At 40.5% G+C, this 20,000-nt stretch overlaps 1 protein-coding gene across 2 annotated transcripts in view; it reads left to right on the top strand.

The window, feature by feature from the left end:
- Nucleotides 1-7,058: 7,058 nt before the first annotated feature.
- LMAN1 (lectin, mannose binding 1) overlaps nucleotides 7,059-20,000 on the top strand; it is a 28,562-nt gene continuing 15,620 nt past the window's right edge. For both annotated transcript variants that reach the window (XM_079783558.1, XM_079783557.1), the window contains exons 1-6: nucleotides 7,059-7,339; nucleotides 10,445-10,599; nucleotides 10,683-10,790; nucleotides 12,179-12,240; nucleotides 13,775-13,874; nucleotides 19,025-19,148. In XM_079783558.1, coding sequence (XP_079639684.1) covers nucleotides 7,102-7,339; nucleotides 10,445-10,599; nucleotides 10,683-10,790; nucleotides 12,179-12,240; nucleotides 13,775-13,874; nucleotides 19,025-19,148 — 787 coding nt within the window. In that variant the 5' untranslated portion in view covers nucleotides 7,059-7,101. The remainder of the gene's footprint in view (nucleotides 7,340-10,444; nucleotides 10,600-10,682; nucleotides 10,791-12,178; nucleotides 12,241-13,774; nucleotides 13,875-19,024; nucleotides 19,149-20,000) is intronic.

Genomic DNA, 20,000 nt, shown 5'->3' with positions numbered 1-20,000 from the left:
CTCACTTACAGTTCTGTGAGATAACAGGTTTCCTTACTGTCTCAGCCACTTTGCATTAAGTTTGTTGTTTTTTTTATCTTGCAGCCTAAAACATCCCACTTATTAAAATATGTATAATAATTTTCTAATTTTTAAGATTAAATCTGAACTCCCCAAGGAGGTTGTATTCCTCCTGCCTTGCCTCTAGTATAGTGGAGCATTCAATTATGTTTGATGAGTGAATGCGAATGGACACATGCATGAATGAAACATGATTATACACTGAAGGAGCAAGCAGATATCATGTTCATTACTCTTAACAAATACGACAGGTTCAAAGTCATTATGAGGTTCCAATAATAATTAATCCACGAATGCAAACAATGAATTGTTGTGCAACTTTAGTTTTAACACTATTTTTGTTTAAACTAAGTGAAATCCTTTCCCGCTAGCTTATGCAAAAATTCGGGTCAATTACAAGGTTACTGAAGTGTCTCACAGACGATAGATTTTACCTCTGACTTGTGTGCCAGTCCTGGCTGGTGTGGCTCATTGGTTGAACCATCGTCCCATGCACCAAAGGTTCACAGGTTCAATTCTGGTCAGGGCACGTACCTAGGTTTTGGGTTCGATTTCTTGTTGGAGTGTATACAGGAGACAAACATATTTTCAAGTGAGGATTTTTTAAAAAAAAGAATGTGGCCATTGGTGAGGGAAGTTTTTGAGAGTATCCATTTCTCTCTATATTAGCCAATATTTCACATTAAAATAATTTTAAAATTTTATTAGTCTAATGACTAAGAAATGGTATCTCATTATTTTCATTCAAATTTCTCTGATTTAATTCACTTTACTTGAAATAAACATCTAACATTTATTTCTTGGCAATTCAGATTTCCTTTTGGAGAAATGGTCTGTTCTAATCTTTGTCTGTTTTGTTTTGTTAATTATGTTGTATATTTTTTTCCTCTTGATTTCCAGTTCTTTTTTTGTATTCTAGATTCTAATCCCTTGCCAGATTTATGTACTGAAGTTATACTCTTCCTGTATGTAATATTGTTTCCATTTTGTTTAGTGTGTCTTTGGTTGAATAGAAGTTTTTGTGAATTTACAGTAGGTAAATTTATCAATCTTTCCTCCTTATAAGTTGAGCTTTTTGTGTATATTTGAAAGAAATATTTTCCTACACATAAATATATTCAATTATATTTTCTTCTAAAAGATTTATAATTTTGCTTTTTAAGATATTGATCTTCAATTCACCTAAAATTTCATTTTATGTAAGGTGGAAGATAAGAATTTGTTTTATTTTTTTATTTCAAATGAATTGCTAATTTTCCCAGCACCATTTATTGAATAGTCCAGCATATTTTTAATACTTTGTAATAAAAACTTCAATGTTTCTATACATGCGTGTGTCTATGGGCTCTATAGCCCTGTGCCATTATAAAATGATCATAATTAGATAGTAGAGTTAATAGAACAATCTGTCTAACAGAAAAAAATCCTGCCTCCTCGGTCGTGTTTTTCAAAATAGTCTTGACTGGTTTTGGCCTATAGCTCTTCCACATGAATTGTAGGATCAGTTAGTCAAATTTCATTTTCCTCACTTATTAGAATTGCTTTTAATTATAAACTGATAGTCCTGGCCAGTTTTTCTCAGTGGTTAGAGCATCAGCCCATGGACCGAAGGGTCATGGGTTTGATTCCTGGTCAAGGACATGTACTGTATTTCAGTTGTGGGCTCAATCCCTAGCTGGGCACATGCAGAAGGCAACCAATCGATTTCTCTCTCTCTCTCTCTCTCCTCTCTCCCCTCCACTCTCTCTAAAAAAAAAAATCAATATATATATCCTCGGGTGGGGATAAAAATAATAGAGAGAGAATTAAGATTTTTATAATTTGCCTTCTCAAACATGAACCTAGTATATATTTCTGTTTATTTAGGTCTTCCATTCTCTCTAAATAATGTTTTTCTTGAAGGTTTCACACTTTTTTGTTGTTATTGTTGTTGTTAATCCTCACCTGAGGATATTTTTCCATTGATTGGGCTATTGCATTAGTTAAGACCATCAATACAATAATAAATAATCTATATCCTATATAATAAAAGAGAAACATGTAAATTGACCATACCTCCACTATGATCACCAGCCAATCAGGAGTGAGTATGCAAATTAACCTGACAAAGATGGAAGGTTAATTTGCATACACACGTGCCAGGCAGAGAGCAGAGCAGGAGAGCCGGCGGAGAGAGGAGCGGCTTGGGGAACTTGGCTCCCCAAGCTGCCAGACGGAGAGCAGAGAGGGAGAGATGGAGGTTTGGAGGACTTGGCAGAGCGGGAGGCCATGGGATGGAGACAGCAGTAAGGGAAAATCCAGAGTGCAGGGAGCACCAGGAATTCTGGGAGTAGTAGTTCTGGTGGCAGCCCCAGGACTGGAAGCGGAAGCCCAGAGAGCAGGGAGTACCAGGAATGCTGGGAATCGTAGTTCTGGTGGCAGACGAACCTCCTAGACCAGTGGGCGGCAAACTGCGGCTCACAAGCCACATGCGGCTCTTTGGCCCCTTGAGTTTTTAGCAAAGGCCAGCTTAGGCGTACCCTAATTAAGTTAATAACAATGTACCTACCTATATAGTTTAAGGTTAAAAAATTTGGCTCTCAAAAGAAATTTCAATCATTGTACTGTTGATATTTGGCTCTGTTGACCAATGAGTTTGCCGACCACTGTCCTAGACACTAGGGCAAAGTGAGCCTGGAGCAAGTTACTGTTGCAGTGGGGGATGGAGGGAAAGCAAAGGTGAGAGACATAAATAAAGTCAGAGTGTCTAGGAAAAATTAAAGGGAAAATATCCTAAAACTTCCAGGAAATCTCCACCAATGAAGAAAAAAAAAGCCTCTATTATTCTGTGAGCAACAAACCAAACTGGGTTGGGGTCTCAGACAATTCACTCATATGATTGCAAAGACAGACAGAAACTCCGGATTGGAGAGGGCTCCCCTAAGGGCTCCCAGATTGGAGAGGGTGCAGGTCGGGCTGAGGGATCCGCCCCCCCCTCCCCGTGCACGAATCTTCGTGCACTGGGCCCTTAGTATATATATAAAAGGCTAATATGCAAAATGTCCCCTCGGGAGTTCGACTGGGAGATCGGGAGTTCAATCACACACTATGATGTGTGCTGACCACCAGGGGGCAGCGTGGAACATGGCAGGCGAACAGCGGCAGCGGCAGGGTGCTGAGGGAGCAAGGGAAGGAGGAGGCAGGAAGGCGGGGAACCTAATAGGCCCTGATCGCCAGCCAGGCCTAGGGACCCTACCCGTGCACGAATTTCATGCGCTGGGCCTCTAGTATTAAATAATAAAGGTAATAATAAGAATCTTTTTATTATTTGTAACTGTCATAAAAATAGTTTTTAAAAGTTTACCATTAAGTATAGTATTTACAATTTAAAAAAAGAATAGTATTTACTGTAGGTTTTTGAAAAATCAGTTTTATCAGGTTAAGGAATTATCTTTTTTCCTAAGTTACTAAAACTTCTTTGTCATTAATGAGGATTATTTGATGGAATTCTTTTCTGCATCTATTGAGATAATATCATCACTTAATGTAGTATATTACATTAGTAAATTTCCTAATATTGAAGCATCCTTGAATTCTTGAATGATATAGATGATTTAATAAATTATTTATTCTCATGCTTTAAAATGTATAGCAAAACTTCACTCAGCATAACAAATAGGATGAAAAACACTTTGATTTAGTGGAGAGGTTAAAGCAGTATTGTTTTTCATGAAATATTAATTTATACATTGGTCCGCACTGTCAGAAATTTTAATGGAGTTTTATTTATTTCAGTTACATATTGTAACAATGATAACAAGTGGAAGTACAATGTTGTTTTAACGAGCAAGCCAACTAATCTGTAATTATCAGCCTGTATTATTTCTCCTGAATAATTAATAAGCTAAAATTGTTTGCTTTTTGAATTAGATTTAATGTGCTGCTATGAATTTGCTTAGCAACCTTAAATTATGGCAAATTTCAGCCAACTCTGATTTGAGTGGAATATCCCATGTTTCAAGTTATTGAGTTTGAAATGATGCTCAGCTTTACCATATGCTTGCTGTTTTGTGGGGGGAGAGGAAGAAACCCCTAATTCTGACCTAAATTGTTTGAAGCATTTGTTTGTTTGTCTGGTGGAGATTTGCATTGCTGGAGGTTCACTATTGACAACGCTCTTTCCAATGTCATCTTGCCATGGGTGTCACAACTTGGAACACTGTGAAACAGATAGAAAAATCCTTTCCTTTCGGAGCTGGTCAGTAGCTGACAAAAAGTTTTTATTATTATCTCACATGTCATTGAAATTTCTTTGAGCTTTGTACTGAATATGCTCCAACACCCCAAATGTATGCGAAAGACTTTGTCTCTAGAGAATGGATTTTGAAAAGCCCCTTGAAATCTCCGGTTCAGTTTTTCATTAATGTAGTGGAGGTGTGCGATTGTTCCCTGTGTACATGCCCTCTTTTTTTAGATCTAGCTTTGAGTCCTGGTTTAAATGTTTTGCTTAGCTTCCTTCTAATGAATCCGTTGTCATTCTACATTGGGAAATCAATATCTACAAATATTTATTCTGAGGTCAAAATAGTGCAGATACCATAGTTCAAATAAGAACATTTTTCTTCCCTCTCCAAACATTTCTTTCTCTCCTCTTTTGCTTTCTATTCTCCTGCCTACTTTTACTGCCCTCTCCTTTTCCACTTAACTGTGCCTTGAATTTGTCAAATGAATGAAAGACAATGTTTTATACCAATGGAGGTGTAAAGGGGCATGTTATTGCTGACCTTTTCAGATACAAAGAAAAGTTAAACAGCTTTTATTTATAATAAGCAACATATCCTCTTTCAAGTGTGAGCCCTAATTTTACATTTACTAAGTAAAAAAAAAATATATATATATATATTTATATTTATAGTAAAGGTTAAATATATATATATAGTAAAGGTTAAAATGGGGTCAATTAGGCTATGTAAACTTAGCAGGACCAAGAAGAGTATCTTCACATACACTGACTGTATGACAAATACTATTTGATAGCTTAACCCACACATAACATGTTAATACATAGGCAACAGATATCAATACATACTGTGCAAATATAGCATCATTCTCCCTTCTCTTTTCTAACCTAAATTTCATCCAAAGCAATTCTTACCTACATGTTTTATTCATTGACTAAAGGGTAAACATGAAAAATTAAATTGGAAATTTAATTATAATTGACAAATTCTTTAACACTAAATACCATAATATATACAATACAATTAAAGCATACCAAATTAATTGTATTCGCTCTGATCTGTCCAGATCTGTGTGATGACCCTCAGGCTATTTATAAAATATCTGCCACTTACCAAAAAGAAGCTAGGCAGTTTGTGTTAATATAAAGTAAACTAATACTTAAGTGTTCACTGTCCAAATATGACTGCACTGGCTGTGTTTTCTTAAGAAGAAAATAAGAGATGGACTGTGTGTTGGGATGTATGCAACCACAATGTAACTGACTTAATGGGAGCTGAGTTAGTCTTGTCTTTGCTATCAGTGGAAGAGTGAATAAATGTCACTAGAATAGCTCCTGTTTATTGGGAGCGTACTGGGTACCCGGCACTGAATTCCTTCTGAAATGGAATGGCATGGGTACTGTTATTAATTTCCCTTATCTAGATGTGAAAACCAAGTGTTAGAGAGGTTAAACACCTCATCCAAGATCACACACTGGGAAAACCAGGATTCACCCCCAGCCAGTTGAATCCAAAGCCTTTGTGCTTCACCACTGATTTGCAATTGCTGAAAACTTGAAGAAGAGCTTTTAAGATGTTCAACATGTTATTTTAGGGAAGATAGACATGTGGTTTGAGGGAAAAGGACTGTTTCTAATAAATGAAACAGCTAGAGCCATGCCTGATATTAAATGAAAACCTTGGATTAATTTCCTCTGAAATGATTGAATGCATGTTTGTCACCCAGAACAGTGCCTGATATGCAGTAGCACTCAGTACATGTGAGTTCTGGTATCAGGAGTGAAGGTAACAAATTCTGGCTTAAATGAACCAGGGTCTTATCTTAGAAAATAAAAGTCTAGCCCTAACGGGTTTGGCTCAGTGGATAGAGGGTCGACCTGCGGACTGAAGGGTCCCAGGTTCGATTCCGGTCAAGGGCATGTACCTTGGTTGTGGGCACATCCCCAATAGGGAGTGTGCAGGAGGCAGCTGAATTGATGTTTCTAACTCTCCATCCCTCTCCCTCTTCATTCCTCTCTGTAAAAAAATCAATAAAACATATTTTTTTAAAAAAGAAAAAGAAAATAGAAGTCTGGAGATAGGTAGACCTGGCCTGCCAGAGGGGCTCAAGGAAATCCTTAAAGTAGGGGCTCCTCTGGCTTCCTGGGCCATCATTCTTGGCCCTTGGAATTAAATTTTGAGAGAGCTGAAGACTGAGTGACATATCCAGAGGAACCCCGGATTCAACATCCACAAAAAGATCCTAGGGCTCCACAGCCCTGAGGATCGCTGGTTCCCAGTTTGAAATGCCCTAACACTGGTTGGTGGAGCTCAGTGGGCTGGGATTACGCCTTCCTTGCTCCGGTAAAGACTTGTTTCTGCAAAGAACACCTAATGAAAACCAGATACGGAACAACTGGTATTACATCCAAAGGAATGCCTTTCTTCTAACACTGTAAAGGTTTATGATAGCCAATGAGGACTGATGTGGTGAGTCCCCAGGTGTTAGGGCTTCCAAACTCCACCTCTAACGTGTTACGAGTGGGCTCCTGCAACAGTGGGCTCCCTGTGTCACGTGGGTAGCGTGTGGACAATCTTTCCCGACCCAGGATTGGAGGAGGAGCGTGCGCACCGATCCGCCTCCTGGCCCCGCCCCATTTGGTGTGGCCCCGCCCACAGATGCTCCGGGTCCAGCGGCCGCCTGGACAGCGGAGGCCGGGGGCGGGGCTCACCCTTGCCCTCAGGGTACCTCGGGCTCCGCCAATCAGCAAGCGCCCTGTTGGCCGACCGCGGCTCCCGCGCCCCGCCCCCTGCCGCGAGCCTCTGCTTTCCAGAATCCAAGATGGCGGGATCCAGGCAAAGGGGTCCTCCGGCCAGAGTTCGGCCACTTTTCTGCGCCCTGCTGCTGTCGCTTAGTCACTTCGTCCGGGGTGACGGCGTGGGAGGCCACCCCGGGTCCGCCGGTGCCGCGGGCACCCCAGCCACGCTGCCACATCGCCGTTTCGAGTACAAATACAGCTTCAAGGGGCCGCACCTGGTGCAGAGCGACGGGACCGTGCCTTTCTGGGCCCACGCGGGGAGTAAGCCGGGGCCGAGGGCGGGGGGCCGGGTCCCATCCTCGCCTGGCGCCTCCTTCGCTTCGCCTCCTTTCAGCTGCACACCTCGTGCGCGGTGGAAAGGACCCTCTAGGTAGCCCCTCCTGCAGGGCGGCTCTGGGCCCCTAGGTCCCTCCACCTGCCCCCCAGTTTCCCTCCAGTCTGCCCCCCCCCCCCTTTCCGCCGGTCTTCTTCTTGATCTCGTCGGTTCTTTCCGTTTGTTCTGAGAGTCTTTTGTTACTTACACTCCTAAGCAGTCACTTAAACTCGCTTCTGGGCATCACGTTTCACCCCGACGCCTCGTCGTCCCCAGGGGAAACGTCCGGCACCCCACCCCGGGCTGTGCCACCCTGAGACCTGACCACCTGCCCCTCGGCCTCCTTTCCCGCTTCTCCTCGGCCCTCCCCCGCTTTTGTTGCTTTTTTAAAACCTGGTGTTAGCAATGGTTAATGCCCCAGATTGTACCCGATGCCCCCTGACGGTTCCAGAGATGGTACATTTTGGTTTTTATGGTCATTTTTTACGTTTTTATGTGAGGGTATTCTGGCACCCTGTTGGAACGAGACCTTAAAGTTGCCACTCTCAGTGACTTGGTGTGGTCTTTGATCTTGCCTTTAATGCTCTGTATTAAGTCATTATGTAACTGAATACTAGTCACACATGTCCCTTGATTTAGTAGACCAAGGGATATCTTTTTTTATATTGTTTCAGAACTTGATTCTATCATTATTATATCTACAGCTTTTTTTTAAAAAAAAACAAGTTTTTTTGAAAAATCAAAGTAATCTGCACTCCGCGTTGTTTTATTCACTCTGTGTTTGGCACTGTTAGTGGATAAGAACTTGCTTTGCTAGACATTACATATGTGCAAGAAACGAATCTGTACTTTAGTGCTGATGTGTCATTGCTGACTAAGGAATCAGCCACAGCACTTGACATGCTGCCTCTGACCATTTGAATTCTGTCTTTATATGTAGTTAAGAAGTCATTTATATATGGTTTGTATACATCATTTTAGGCTGTCCAATATTTGGAACAAAATGTTCCATTTCTAGAAAGTGATTATTGACCAGGAAGCACACTTCTCGGAAGGCCCATTTCACTGAAATTAATGTGTAATTAAAAGGTATAAATTTCAATTTAACATAATGACCAAGTTATTAAGTACTATTTGAAGTAGAGTGCAATTATTTTGTTACTCAGAAGACATTAATTATGTGCCCATTCATCAAGGATATGTTCCTGGGCATTTGTTATCAAGGTAACGTTCTTAATACACAAAGATGATGCTGATGTACCAGACACAAGTTTTGGAGTTTTTTGTTTTTCTTTATGGAATGATGATGAATTTGTCAATAGTGGTGATGAATTTGTTCACCCTTTTCACTTCTGCATCCTTCCATTGCCTGCTTGCTCTTTCCTCATGCTTAGGCCACATAACCAGCTAATTAGCAGTGTTAATTAACTACCCACATTAGTTGTCTTGGCTTTCTTTACAGAGCCTATAACCAACTAAGTTTACTGCAGAAATGTCAGATAATGTATCTGGGTGAATTAAAGTTGTATGACTGGACTGAATTTGAAATAAAGGGATTAGTAGATTAGCCATGACACCTCTATCTATTGACGCTGGGAATCACTGCTATAGGTATCCTTTGCTTTTATTATCACTGTGATTTTTATAGTTTCACTGTTTTCTTTACTCCATTGATTATATTTTACCTTTTCATTTTGCTCTGAGATTTATTATTTAAAACAATTTTGAAAAAAAAGAAACATTTTAAATTTAGTTTAAGCATGGCCCTTTACTCATCCCCAAATTAGGACCAAATTTTTGGTGTTTCTTCGCCTTAACTCTAATGACCTTTTGTACTGTCAGAACACATCTGTGGGTCCATAAGGGCAAAAAATGATAACAATTTATAACCCCTTATAAAGAGCTCTCAGAGCTCTTTCACCTTCATTCTGATACAATCCTTAGTAGGCATGGCAGGTGTTCTCTCTTTTATAGACGAAAAAACTGATGTTCAGAAAGGTTAAGTTTCTTGAAAAAGGTTGCATAGCTAGTGTCAGACTAGAACTCTTTCTAGGATGCCTGCCTCCATCCCTTAAATGTTTGAAAGTGATGGTGACAAACAGTGGCTGGTGTTACTAAAATATCTCAACTTGTCAGTGTTTTCTACACTGACAAAGAGACAGTACAGTTATTTCCCAGCATGGATGTCAGAACTGGTTAATATCTGAGAGTGTGTGCTAGAATTGTTCAAATTTAGGCCTGATGGTTGCTTTAATAATTATTTAGTCCAGTAATAGGAAGAGCTACATTTATTGAGATATACCTCTGAGGTTGTTGGGAAAACTTGCCTATGATAAACAGCTAGTAAGTGGTGGAGCTAGGACTTGAAACTAGCTTGGAAATGGGAACCACCATTTTGGGGACCTCTTCTCTCTGAGAATTGCTGATGCTGAAGCACTATTTACTGACTTGAAATTCAGTTGACCCTCACCCTAGGAGAATGTATATATACACAAAATTTTGCATATAGCTTTTGGGGGTTTTATGGAAGTGGTTGAGCCCAGCCCCTTCATTTTACAGGTGAACATATGGTGAGCCCAAGAGGGTAAGAGAATTATTTGCTCAGTCATTCAGCTGAAATAAGACTAGGAATAAGTCTCTTGATTCCTAGTGATATGTTCTTTTCACACTGTTTAAGCTTTCTAACATTTGTAAACTGATAAAATACATCACAGTTTTTAAAGTATTTGAAAATAAGAATCAAATATTTGGTTTGACTTTAGCCAAAATTTCCTCCCTCCTGCCCCTTGCATTTTTAGTATATGGTTACAGCTTTAATTGTTTTTTCCAGAGATAGTTCACTACTCAAAAGATAAGAGGAGCTGTGCTGTGTTAGAAAGCCCTAAAATTTTAAAGTTGAAACTGTCAACATGACATTTTTTCCTAACAAAATTATTGTACAGCTTACTAAGTTAAAATTAGATCTCTATAAGTATATGTAACAGTTTGGTGATGACTCATTGAGTTTTATCTAATTATAACTTAAAGTTTTTCTTCCCTGATTTTTGTTCTAGATGCCATTCCAAGTTCAGATCAAATTCGAATAGCACCATCCTTAAAAAGCCAAAGAGGATCAGTGTGGACAAAGACAAAAGCAGCCTTTGAGAACTGGGAAATTGAGGTGACATTTCGAGTGACTGGAAGAGGTCGAATTGGAGCTGATGGCCTGGTATGATAATTTCTTTAACTTAGAAAATGTATATAAATGCATATACCACCAGCCTTTAAATGTTCCCTATTGCATATTTACAGGCAATTTGGTATACAGAAAATCAAGGCTTGGAGGGTCCTGTATTTGGATCAGCTGATATGTGGAATGGTGTTGGAATATTCTTCGATTCTTTTGACAATGATGGAAAGGTATATTTGTTGTCAGGACTGTAACCTACTTTAATATATCTGCTAATAGTTAAGCTGTGAGAAATACAATTTACTTAATACTTTTGTAGCTTAATAGTAGAGAACTCCCCAAAGTATGATGATTAGTCTTTATGTAGCTGGGAATTTATACATTTAAAGCTATGCATTTCTGATTTGTCATACTTCAACTTGAGATCATAACGGAGCCCTAACTGATAATTTTGCGATGCCCCCCTCTCTAGCACCCTGTATGTCACAGTGATTTTTATAGATAAGCATGAGTCATTTAGATGTAGGCAATGAAACCATTAGTGTTTACAGTCAACTAAACATTATTTAAAATGTTTTTCATAGATTTCAGAGAGAGGAAGGGAGAGGGAGACAGATAGAAAATCAATGACTAGAGAGAATCATCAATTGCCTGCCTCCTTTACAACCCCTAATGGAGATCGAACCCAAAACCCGGGCATGTGCTCTGACCGGGAATTGAACCATGACCTCCTGGTTCATGGGTCAATGCTCAACCATTGAGCCACACCATCTGTGCTATAGCTTGTTTTTATGAAAATCCCCATGTTCATTACTACTACTAGCTCACAAGTTTATATCTCTTCCTGTATTTTTTTTCTCTTCCTATATTAATCACTCTTTTTGATCAACCAATTTCTCTCATCTCTCCTAAAACAGTTAAGAACAAAATATACTTACGAATTGGGAACATTAACTTGTATTTGAGCAGCCTTAAAATTGATTATCTTGCCGAAACCGGTTTGGCTCAGTGGATAGAGCGTCGGCCTGCGGACTGAAAGGTCCCAGGTTCGATTCCGGTCAAGGGCATGTACATTGGTTGCGGGCACATCCCCGGTAGGGGGTGTGCAGGAGGCAGCTGGTCGATGTTTCTCTCTCATCGATGTTTCTAGCTCTCTATCCCTCTCCCTTCCTCTCTGTAAGAAATCAATAAAATATATTTTTTTTAAAAAAATTGATTATCTTCATTTCAGCTGGTTGTTTCTCTACTGGAGTCATTATTAACAATTTAAAAGAGAACTTTAATAAATCCTTGAATGCTGAAGCCATGTTAGTCCTCCTGTTTTAGCTTCCACAAGTCCACACTTGTCCCATACCCACGGTGTGTCCTCAAATACATGTTGAGTTGATTATTCAAAGAGAAAACACGTCATCAGTCTTTATTGGGGTGTTAAGTGACACTTTTTGAATGATTGTAAGAGTTTACTAAATTTTTTCTAAATTACGTAGAAATCTCTTCTATTATTTGAAAATTTCAGTTCTAGCATATTAGAGATGTAAGAAGCCTTATAGCACATCCAAAATGATCTGAAATTCTTTGACTAAGGACTTTAAAACAAACATATTCTCTTTATTTTTAGAAAAATAATCCTGCTATAGTAATTGTAGGCAACAATGGACAAATCCATTATGACCATCAAAAGTAAGTATGTGTTTTTTACATTATTCCTGATTTCAACTTCTTTTTGGAAACCTTATAAAATATATTATTTCAGATATGAACATTTTCCAGATGAAATAAGATTGTTCTTTTTCTTGAGATTTATTATATAACTTGGTGGAAAGGTCTTATTTTAATTTGGTTCTTCGTTGTTGTTGTTGTTGTTATTAATCCTCACTCCAGGATATTTTTTCCATTTTTAGAGAGAGTGGAAGGAAGGGAGGGAGGGGGAGAGAGAGAGAGAGAGAGAGAGAGAGAGAGAGAGAGAGAGAGAGAAGCAGACATCGATTTGTTGTTCCACTTTTTCATGCATTCATTGTTTGATTCTTGTATGTGTTCTCACCGGGGTTCAAACCCCCAACCTTAATGTATCAGAATGATGATGTAGGCCAATGGTGGGGAACCTTTTTGCTGGCAAGGGCCTTTTGGATATTTGTAACATCATTCGAGGGCCATACAAAATTATCAACTTAAAATTAGCCTGCTATATTTGGTCAAACAATTAATTCACCCCTAATGCCTTGGCAGGGCCAGACCAAATGATTTTGTGGGCCGGATGTCCCCCTCCCTTGCTGTAAGCCAACTGAAGCTACTTGGCCAGGGCTATATAATACTTTTAAAAGTTAATGAATTGTTCTTGGCTCTCAGTGATGCCATTTATCATGTTTGTTTGTTTTTATTAAAAGGGATCTTTGATCTTTCAAAAATAAGGTTTGGAACCTTGACTAAAATAACGACTAAGAAATTTATGCCACCTTCTTCCACCTTAGAATTGCTATATTTTAAGATTCTTGGCGCGGGGGGGGGGGGGGGGGGGGGCTACAAAGCTTCTAAGTATTTAGTGTATTTGTAATGTGTGGGAATTAGGTACCTACATTTTTTAATTCTACATGTTTGTTATGGGAGGAATTACCTTCTAGCTAGTCAATGAAATTGTAAGAAAAATTATTCGTCTACATTCCAGTTTACTGTTACCTACCTTAGTGATTTTTTTACTTTGGTAGATACCTGTGGAGCTATTTATAATTTTTTAATATATATTTTTATTGATTTCAGAGAGGAAGGGAGAGGGAGAGAGAGAGAGATAGAAACATCAATGATGAGAGAGAATCATTGACTGCCTCCTGTACACCTCCTAATGGAGATAGATCAAACTCAGAACGCAGGCATGTGTCCTGACTGGAATCGATTCCTGATCTCCAGAGTCATAGGTTGACGCTCAACCATTGAGCTACACTGGTAGGGCCTGTGGAGGTATTTAAATAAAGGTGCCAGACCTTCTTGTGATTCTGATTCTGCACTAGGGTGAGGACTTCGTCCCAACCTAACATTGAAGAGTAGTATCTCTTTGCTCTCACTATCAGTACATGCTAACAGTGGCTCCTCATGTTATCCAGAGACTTTGTCTTAACTTAATACTATTTTAATCTTTCTAGATATGAATTATTTTAAATATGAGTTTTTAAATATTGAAAAGCTTAAGTTTCTTTTTGTTTTCCTTTCCCTCGTACTTTAGTGATGGTGCTAATCAAGCTTTAGCAACTTGCCAGAGGGATTTTCGTAATAAACCCTATCCTGTCCGGGCAAAGATTATATATTACCAGAAAACATTGACAGTAAGTACCATGTGTTTAGTAATAATCAAATGAACAGTATTCTTGTATGACTTTTAATTTTGAATCTTTGATATAAATTAAATGCATTTAAATTTGGGTATTGTTCATGTACTCATCAATGTTAATATGAGAAAACAGAAGTGGTTTCAAAGCTTGATGAAAGTGGTCATGTGTTGTAAAACCCGGCCTCTAGGTTTGCATTTAGTCAGTAAATATTTAAGCATCCTATTATGTGCCACACGTTATATGCATATCCAAGCCTTCAGGATACAAATATAAGTAAGGCAAAGATCATTTTCTCCAAAGAGCTTATAGTCTAATGCAGGAGACACTTGTGTGCATTACTATGCTGTGTGGTGATTGCTACAACACAGATACCCCTTAAAGCAGCGGTCGCCAACAGGTGGTCCGTGGACCACTGGTGGTCCGTGAGGTCCGAAAGGTTGGTGACCGCTGCCTTAATGGATCAAGAGTGTAGCTTAAACAAGTTCTTCAGGTCTCGTGTTGTTTATATCATAAGAAACAGTTTAAAGCAAGCATGCCTCGTTGACATGCTTGGTTTAAAGAGTTTTAAGAAGAAAATGAAATGATCAGATTTGCAATTTAGGAAGAAGACTTAGGCAGTAGTGTTCTTATTATGGTATTTGTGAAAGGAGCAAAAGATACAATCATTTAGACTCATTGACTTAATGTGTCATGCCCTGTACTTGATACTTTACATGCAGTTTCTCATTCTTTCTAACAGCCTTATGGGGTGGGCACCGCCAGTTACATGGGGAAGTTGAATATGGGAGGTTTTAAGAAGTTTAGATGGTGTCATACCAAATAAGTAGCAGAACTGATTTGAACCCAGCAGCCTCTTAACTATAAGACTGTGCTTGTGGTCTGAATTAAGAAGAATGATTAGGAGGTAGAAACAGACTATAGCACTTACTACTAGTTTGCTTGGGGTGGAAGGGTGAATGCAGTTGTGGAGTCAGAGGTAGTTCCTGAATTTGTACAACTTAGTGGTACCATTAACTAGCCAAGAGTGGCAACTTGTTTCTGTTTGAGGGGGAGTAGGAAGGCCTAGTTTAGCTAAGTTCTGTCAGTGGTGGTAAAGATTAGGTCCTCCAGGGAAATTTTACAATATTCTGTCCAAAATTTTTGGCAAGATACTTGTCAATATGAAAGGTCAAGTTCCATATAATGCTGCCCTAGCTAGTTTGGCTCAGTGGATAGAGCGTCGGCCTGTGGACTGAAGGGTCCTGGGTTCGATTCCAGTCAAGGGCACTGCCCAGGTTGCAGGTTTGGTCTCCAGAAGGGGGCATGCAGGAGGCAACCGATCAATGATTCTCTCTCATCATTGATGTTTCTATCTCTCTCCCTCTCCCTTCCTCTCTGAAATCAATAAAAATATATATGTATTAGAGGCCCAATGCACGAAATTCGTGCACTGGGGGGGGGGGGTTGTCCCTCAGCCCAGCCTGCACCCTCTCCAATCTGGGACCCCTCGGGAGATGTCCCCTGTGGGATCGGGCCTAAACTGGCAGTCGGACATCCCTCTCACAATCCAGGACTGCTGGCTCCTAACCACTTGCCTACCTGATTGCCCCTAACCACTTCTGCCTGCCAACCTGATCGCCCCCAAACCGCTCCCCTGCTGGCCTGATTGACACCTAACTACTCCCCTGCCGGCCCGATTGCCCCCAACTGCCCTCCCCTGCCAGCCTGATCGCCCCCAACTGTCCTCCCCTGCAGGTCTGGTCGCTGCCCCCCCCCCCCCAACTGCCCTCCCTGGCCAGCCATCTTGTGACAATGTGCAGGTGGCCATCTTGTGATGACACGAGGGTGTGAGGGTCAATTTGCATATTACCTCTTTATTATATAGGATATATTTTTAAAAGTTCTATATAATGCTTCCACTCTTAACCTCAGTGACTCTTATTTGGGTGAGGCTGGTGATGGAGTTTCTGGAGCCCAAGGGTTTTTGTTTTTTTTTTAATTTAAATAAATCTTTATTGTTCAGATTATTACAATTGTTTCTCCTTTTTTCCCCCCAGATCTCCCCATCACCCGGTTCCCTCCCCCCCCCCCATTGTCCTTATCCATAGGTGTATGATTTTTGTCCAGTCTCTTCCCATACCCCCCACACAGACCCCCCCTTCCCCCTGAGAATTATCAATCCACTCCCATTCTATGCCTCTGATTCTATTATGTTCACCAGTTTATTCTGTTCCTCAGATTTTGAATTCACTTGATTTTTAGAATCACTTGTTGATAGATATTTGTTGTTCATAATTTTTATCTTTACTTTTTTCTTCTTTTTCCTCTTTTTAAAGAATACCTTTCAGCATTTCATATAATACTGGTTTGGTGGTGATGAACTCCTTTAGCTTTTTCTTATCTGTGAAGCTCTTTATCTGCCCTTCAATTCTGAATGATAACTTTGCTGGGTAGAGTAGTCTTGGTTGTAGGTTCTTGCTATTCATCACTTTGAATATTTCTTGCCATTCCCGTCTGGCCTGCATAGTTTCTGTTGAGAAATCAGCTGACAGTCGTATGGGTGCTCCCTTGTAGGTAACTAACTGTTTTTCTCTTGCTGCTTGTAAGATTCTCTCTTTGTCTTTTGCCCTTGGCATTTTAATTATGATGTGTCTTGGTGTGTTCCTCTTTGGATTCCTCTTGTTTGGGGTTCTGTGCGCTTCCTGAACTTGTATGTCTATTTCTTTCACCAGGTGGGGGAAGTTTTCTGTCATTATTTCTTCAAATAGGTTTTCAGTATCTTGCTCTCTCTCTTCTGGCACCCCAAAAATTCGGATATTGGTACGCTTAAAGCCATCCTAGAGGCTCCTTATGCTATCCTCACACTTTTGGATTCTTCTTTCTTTCCGCCTCTCTGGTTGGGTGTTTTTTTCTTTCTCATATTCCAGATCTTTGGTTTGACTCTTCGGGTGCGGTAGTCTACTCTGTATATTCTTTATTTCAGACAGTGTATGCATAATTTCTGACTGGTCCTTTTCCATTTTTTGGTATTCTCATTAAGGTCCTTGAAGGTCTCTTCAAGTTTCTCAGCGGTTTTTAGAAGATTCTTGAGTAACCTTATAAATATGGTTCTGAACACTGTGTCGTCCATTAGTTTGCTTTCATCTATCTCTCCTACTTGTGACATACTGCGATGTCTCCACATTTTGGCTGCCTCCCTGTGTTGATGGAGTGGCTTTGTGTGGTCGGTGACCTATAGGGGCCGGTAGCTCAGCTTCCCCTATCACCCTAGGTGGTCGCTCTTGGTACTCCCCTTTGTGGGCTGAGTGGAAAGTCTTGGTGTAGTTAAAAGCCCTGATTGCTGTTGGTACACTGGGAGGAATTGACCTACGGTCCAATTGGTTGTGAGGGCCTGCTGTGTCTATAACGGAAGAATTGCTGTGCTGGAGACACAGTAGGGCTTTGGTGCTCACTGAGTCTGCCTCTTGAATGTGTCCCTTATGAGAGTGGTTGAAATCTGGTGTCGTCCACACCGACAGAAAAGTCACTCTCACTCTCCGACCGATGGCCGAGAGTCCCGTAGGCGTCTGGGTCCCCCGCGTGTCCCCAGAAACTGGAGTTCAGAGTGGTTGGGATTGTTGGTTTCACTGGGGGGAATTGATCTCCAAGCCAGTTGGCTGTGAGGATCAGCAGTGTCTCCGCTGGGAGAGCTTCTGTGCTCAGCTTGGATGGGGCGGAGTCTCAGGGTGGCGCAGACAAGCTTTGGTTTCCCGTCCGCTCCGCCCTAAGAGGGGCGGTTTCTCCGTGCCCGAATTAATGGCTGCACGCCTCTGAGAGAAGGCAGCTTTCGAGCCTCTCCCGCTGCCTAACAGACCAGTTTCTCCCCGATCGCAGCTGGATTTCAGTGCAGTAGGGGGTTTTATTTTTCTCCCGAACGAGAAATCCAGTCACTGGGAGGGCTGTGCTCAGCTTGGATGGGCGGAGTCTCAGAATGGCGCAGACAAACTTGGTTTCCGTCTGCGCCACCCCAAGAGGGCAGGTTTCTCCGTGCCCAAATTAATGGCTGCGCGCCTCTGAGAGAAGGCAGCTTTCGAGCCTGGTCCGCTGCCAAACAGACCAGTTTCTCCCCGACCGCAGCTGGATTTCAGTGCAGTTGGGGGTTTTGTTTTTCTCCCAAATGAGAAAGCTAGCCACGCAGCGTCTGCTGCCCTCTCTCTCCGCGCCGCGAGCAAGCCTGCCGCGTATTCAGCCGCCCGCCCTTTCCGCGCTCACGGATCTCCGCACATCCACAGCTCCTGAGGCTCAGCGTCCCCCTCTCTGTTTTTCTCTAGTTGTAGGTTTTCCACTCTGCCAGCTTTCCGGTGGTTCTGGACAGTGTGCGCTCTGTTTTCCAGTTGTAGTTTCAAAATTGTTGTGGTAGGCAACAGTTAGGTGTTTACCTTATGCCGCCATCTTGGTTTCTCCGAGCCCAAGGGTTTTGAGAAGGCTGACTACTCCTTGATTTGGGTCATGAGAAGAGTACTCATGTGTCAGGTTGATTCCTGTGCTTAGAATCCCAGGATTCCTTTAAGACATCTCATGTCATTACTTCAAAAATAGTGTCTTTTTAGTGTTTTCATTTTCCATCGTTTTTGTCAGTATGACTTCTGTCACTTCTGTTTTTCTGCTAACCAAATGACAGTCCAATTACCTTCCTAATTTAATGAGGAGCTCACTATTTGCTAATAAGGTAATCTATCTAATTTTCAACTAGCTATGGTAAAAGTTGTAAATGCAACCTGTTCTTTTGAGCTCTGTCACTGGGGTTTCAGAACAAGTCTGATCCCTCTTTTGTGTGAACCATTCAAAGAAATCATGGTTCCCTTCGAATTCTTGAAAAAAGGTGAACCATATTCTATTTTAGAAAGATTTTCATGGGAAATTATCACATTTTTCTCCGTAAGCCTTGGCACATAGTAGGGCAAAAGCCATTTTCTTAAGTGAAATAATTACCAAAAATAAGTGAGGTTTTTTTTTAATAGACAAGGGATTACCCTTCATAATAGTGAGAGGAAGCTGATAACTTTTTGACTATTGGTTATTAGACCAAATATAAAGATCAACTATATATTAGACATAAATTGACTACTTGAAATCCCTTTTACAATGTCTGTTGTAAAAGCTGTAGCTACTGTATGTCTCTCTAGGTAATGATCAATAATGGCTTCACACCAGATAAAAATGATTATGAATTTTGTGCCAAAGTGGAAAATATGATTATCCCTGCACAAGGACATTTTGGAATATCGGCTGCAACTGGAGGTCTTGCAGGTAAATCTTGCCATCTTTAACATTAAAAGTTTGTGAATTGAGTTTTGTTGGAAATAGTATATTTTGGAGATGTGTAGACTTGTTTACTTTTAACCTTTAAGACTAGGTGTAAGCTTCCCATAGGCAACAGGGCCAGTCTTTTGGTTTCTTGGGACTGCTTATTCTCTACTTAGAGTCTGCAGGAATACAGTTGGCTGGGGCTACATACACTGATGTAAGTTAGAGCTTCGGTGCGGGTGCCGTTTCATAGTGAAGGAGACATTTAAAGTTGAAGCTATAAAGGTTAATTGCCTAATGTTTTAGGATCCCGAAAGGTGTCACTACACATTTACATGAATTTGGTATCCTGAGGAAGTATTATTGAGGACTAAATGTTAAATAAGATATATTTACCTTTTTTTTCCATGTTTGATCATAAATAGACATTAATACCATCTGGTTTATATGGTACGTTATACAATATTTTTATTATTTTCAAATATATGAATTGTTCCTTACAGCAACACAAGGAGGGAGAGAAAGATGATAGATTTTTACCTGATTTTAAATGAGTTTACCAAATCTTAAATTAAAGGACTTTCTAAAGATCACATGGCCAGTAACGGTCAGATCTAGGCAGGACTTGGTTTGTATTTCTGACTCCTCTGAGTCCAGGGCTCTATTTCATTGCATGACTGCTCCTAAAGTTACCTAACCTACACTGTACTATTACCGTTTTCTCTTTAATCTGGCTGCCTATCTAGATCTCCATCACAGTGGCAGAAAGCTTCAAGATTGCTGCACAGTTGGAATTAATTGCTCTTACTTTGTGGATGTGACAAGCCAGGATTGGCATTTCAGTTCAATCTTAGG

This window comes from Cnephaeus nilssonii (genome assembly GCF_951640355.1).
Source record: "Cnephaeus nilssonii genome assembly, chromosome: 11".
NCBI lineage: Eukaryota > Metazoa > Chordata > Mammalia > Chiroptera > Vespertilionidae > Cnephaeus > Cnephaeus nilssonii.
The sequence above is the reverse complement of the archived record's forward strand: the minus strand, read 5'-3'. Positions and strand labels throughout refer to the sequence as shown.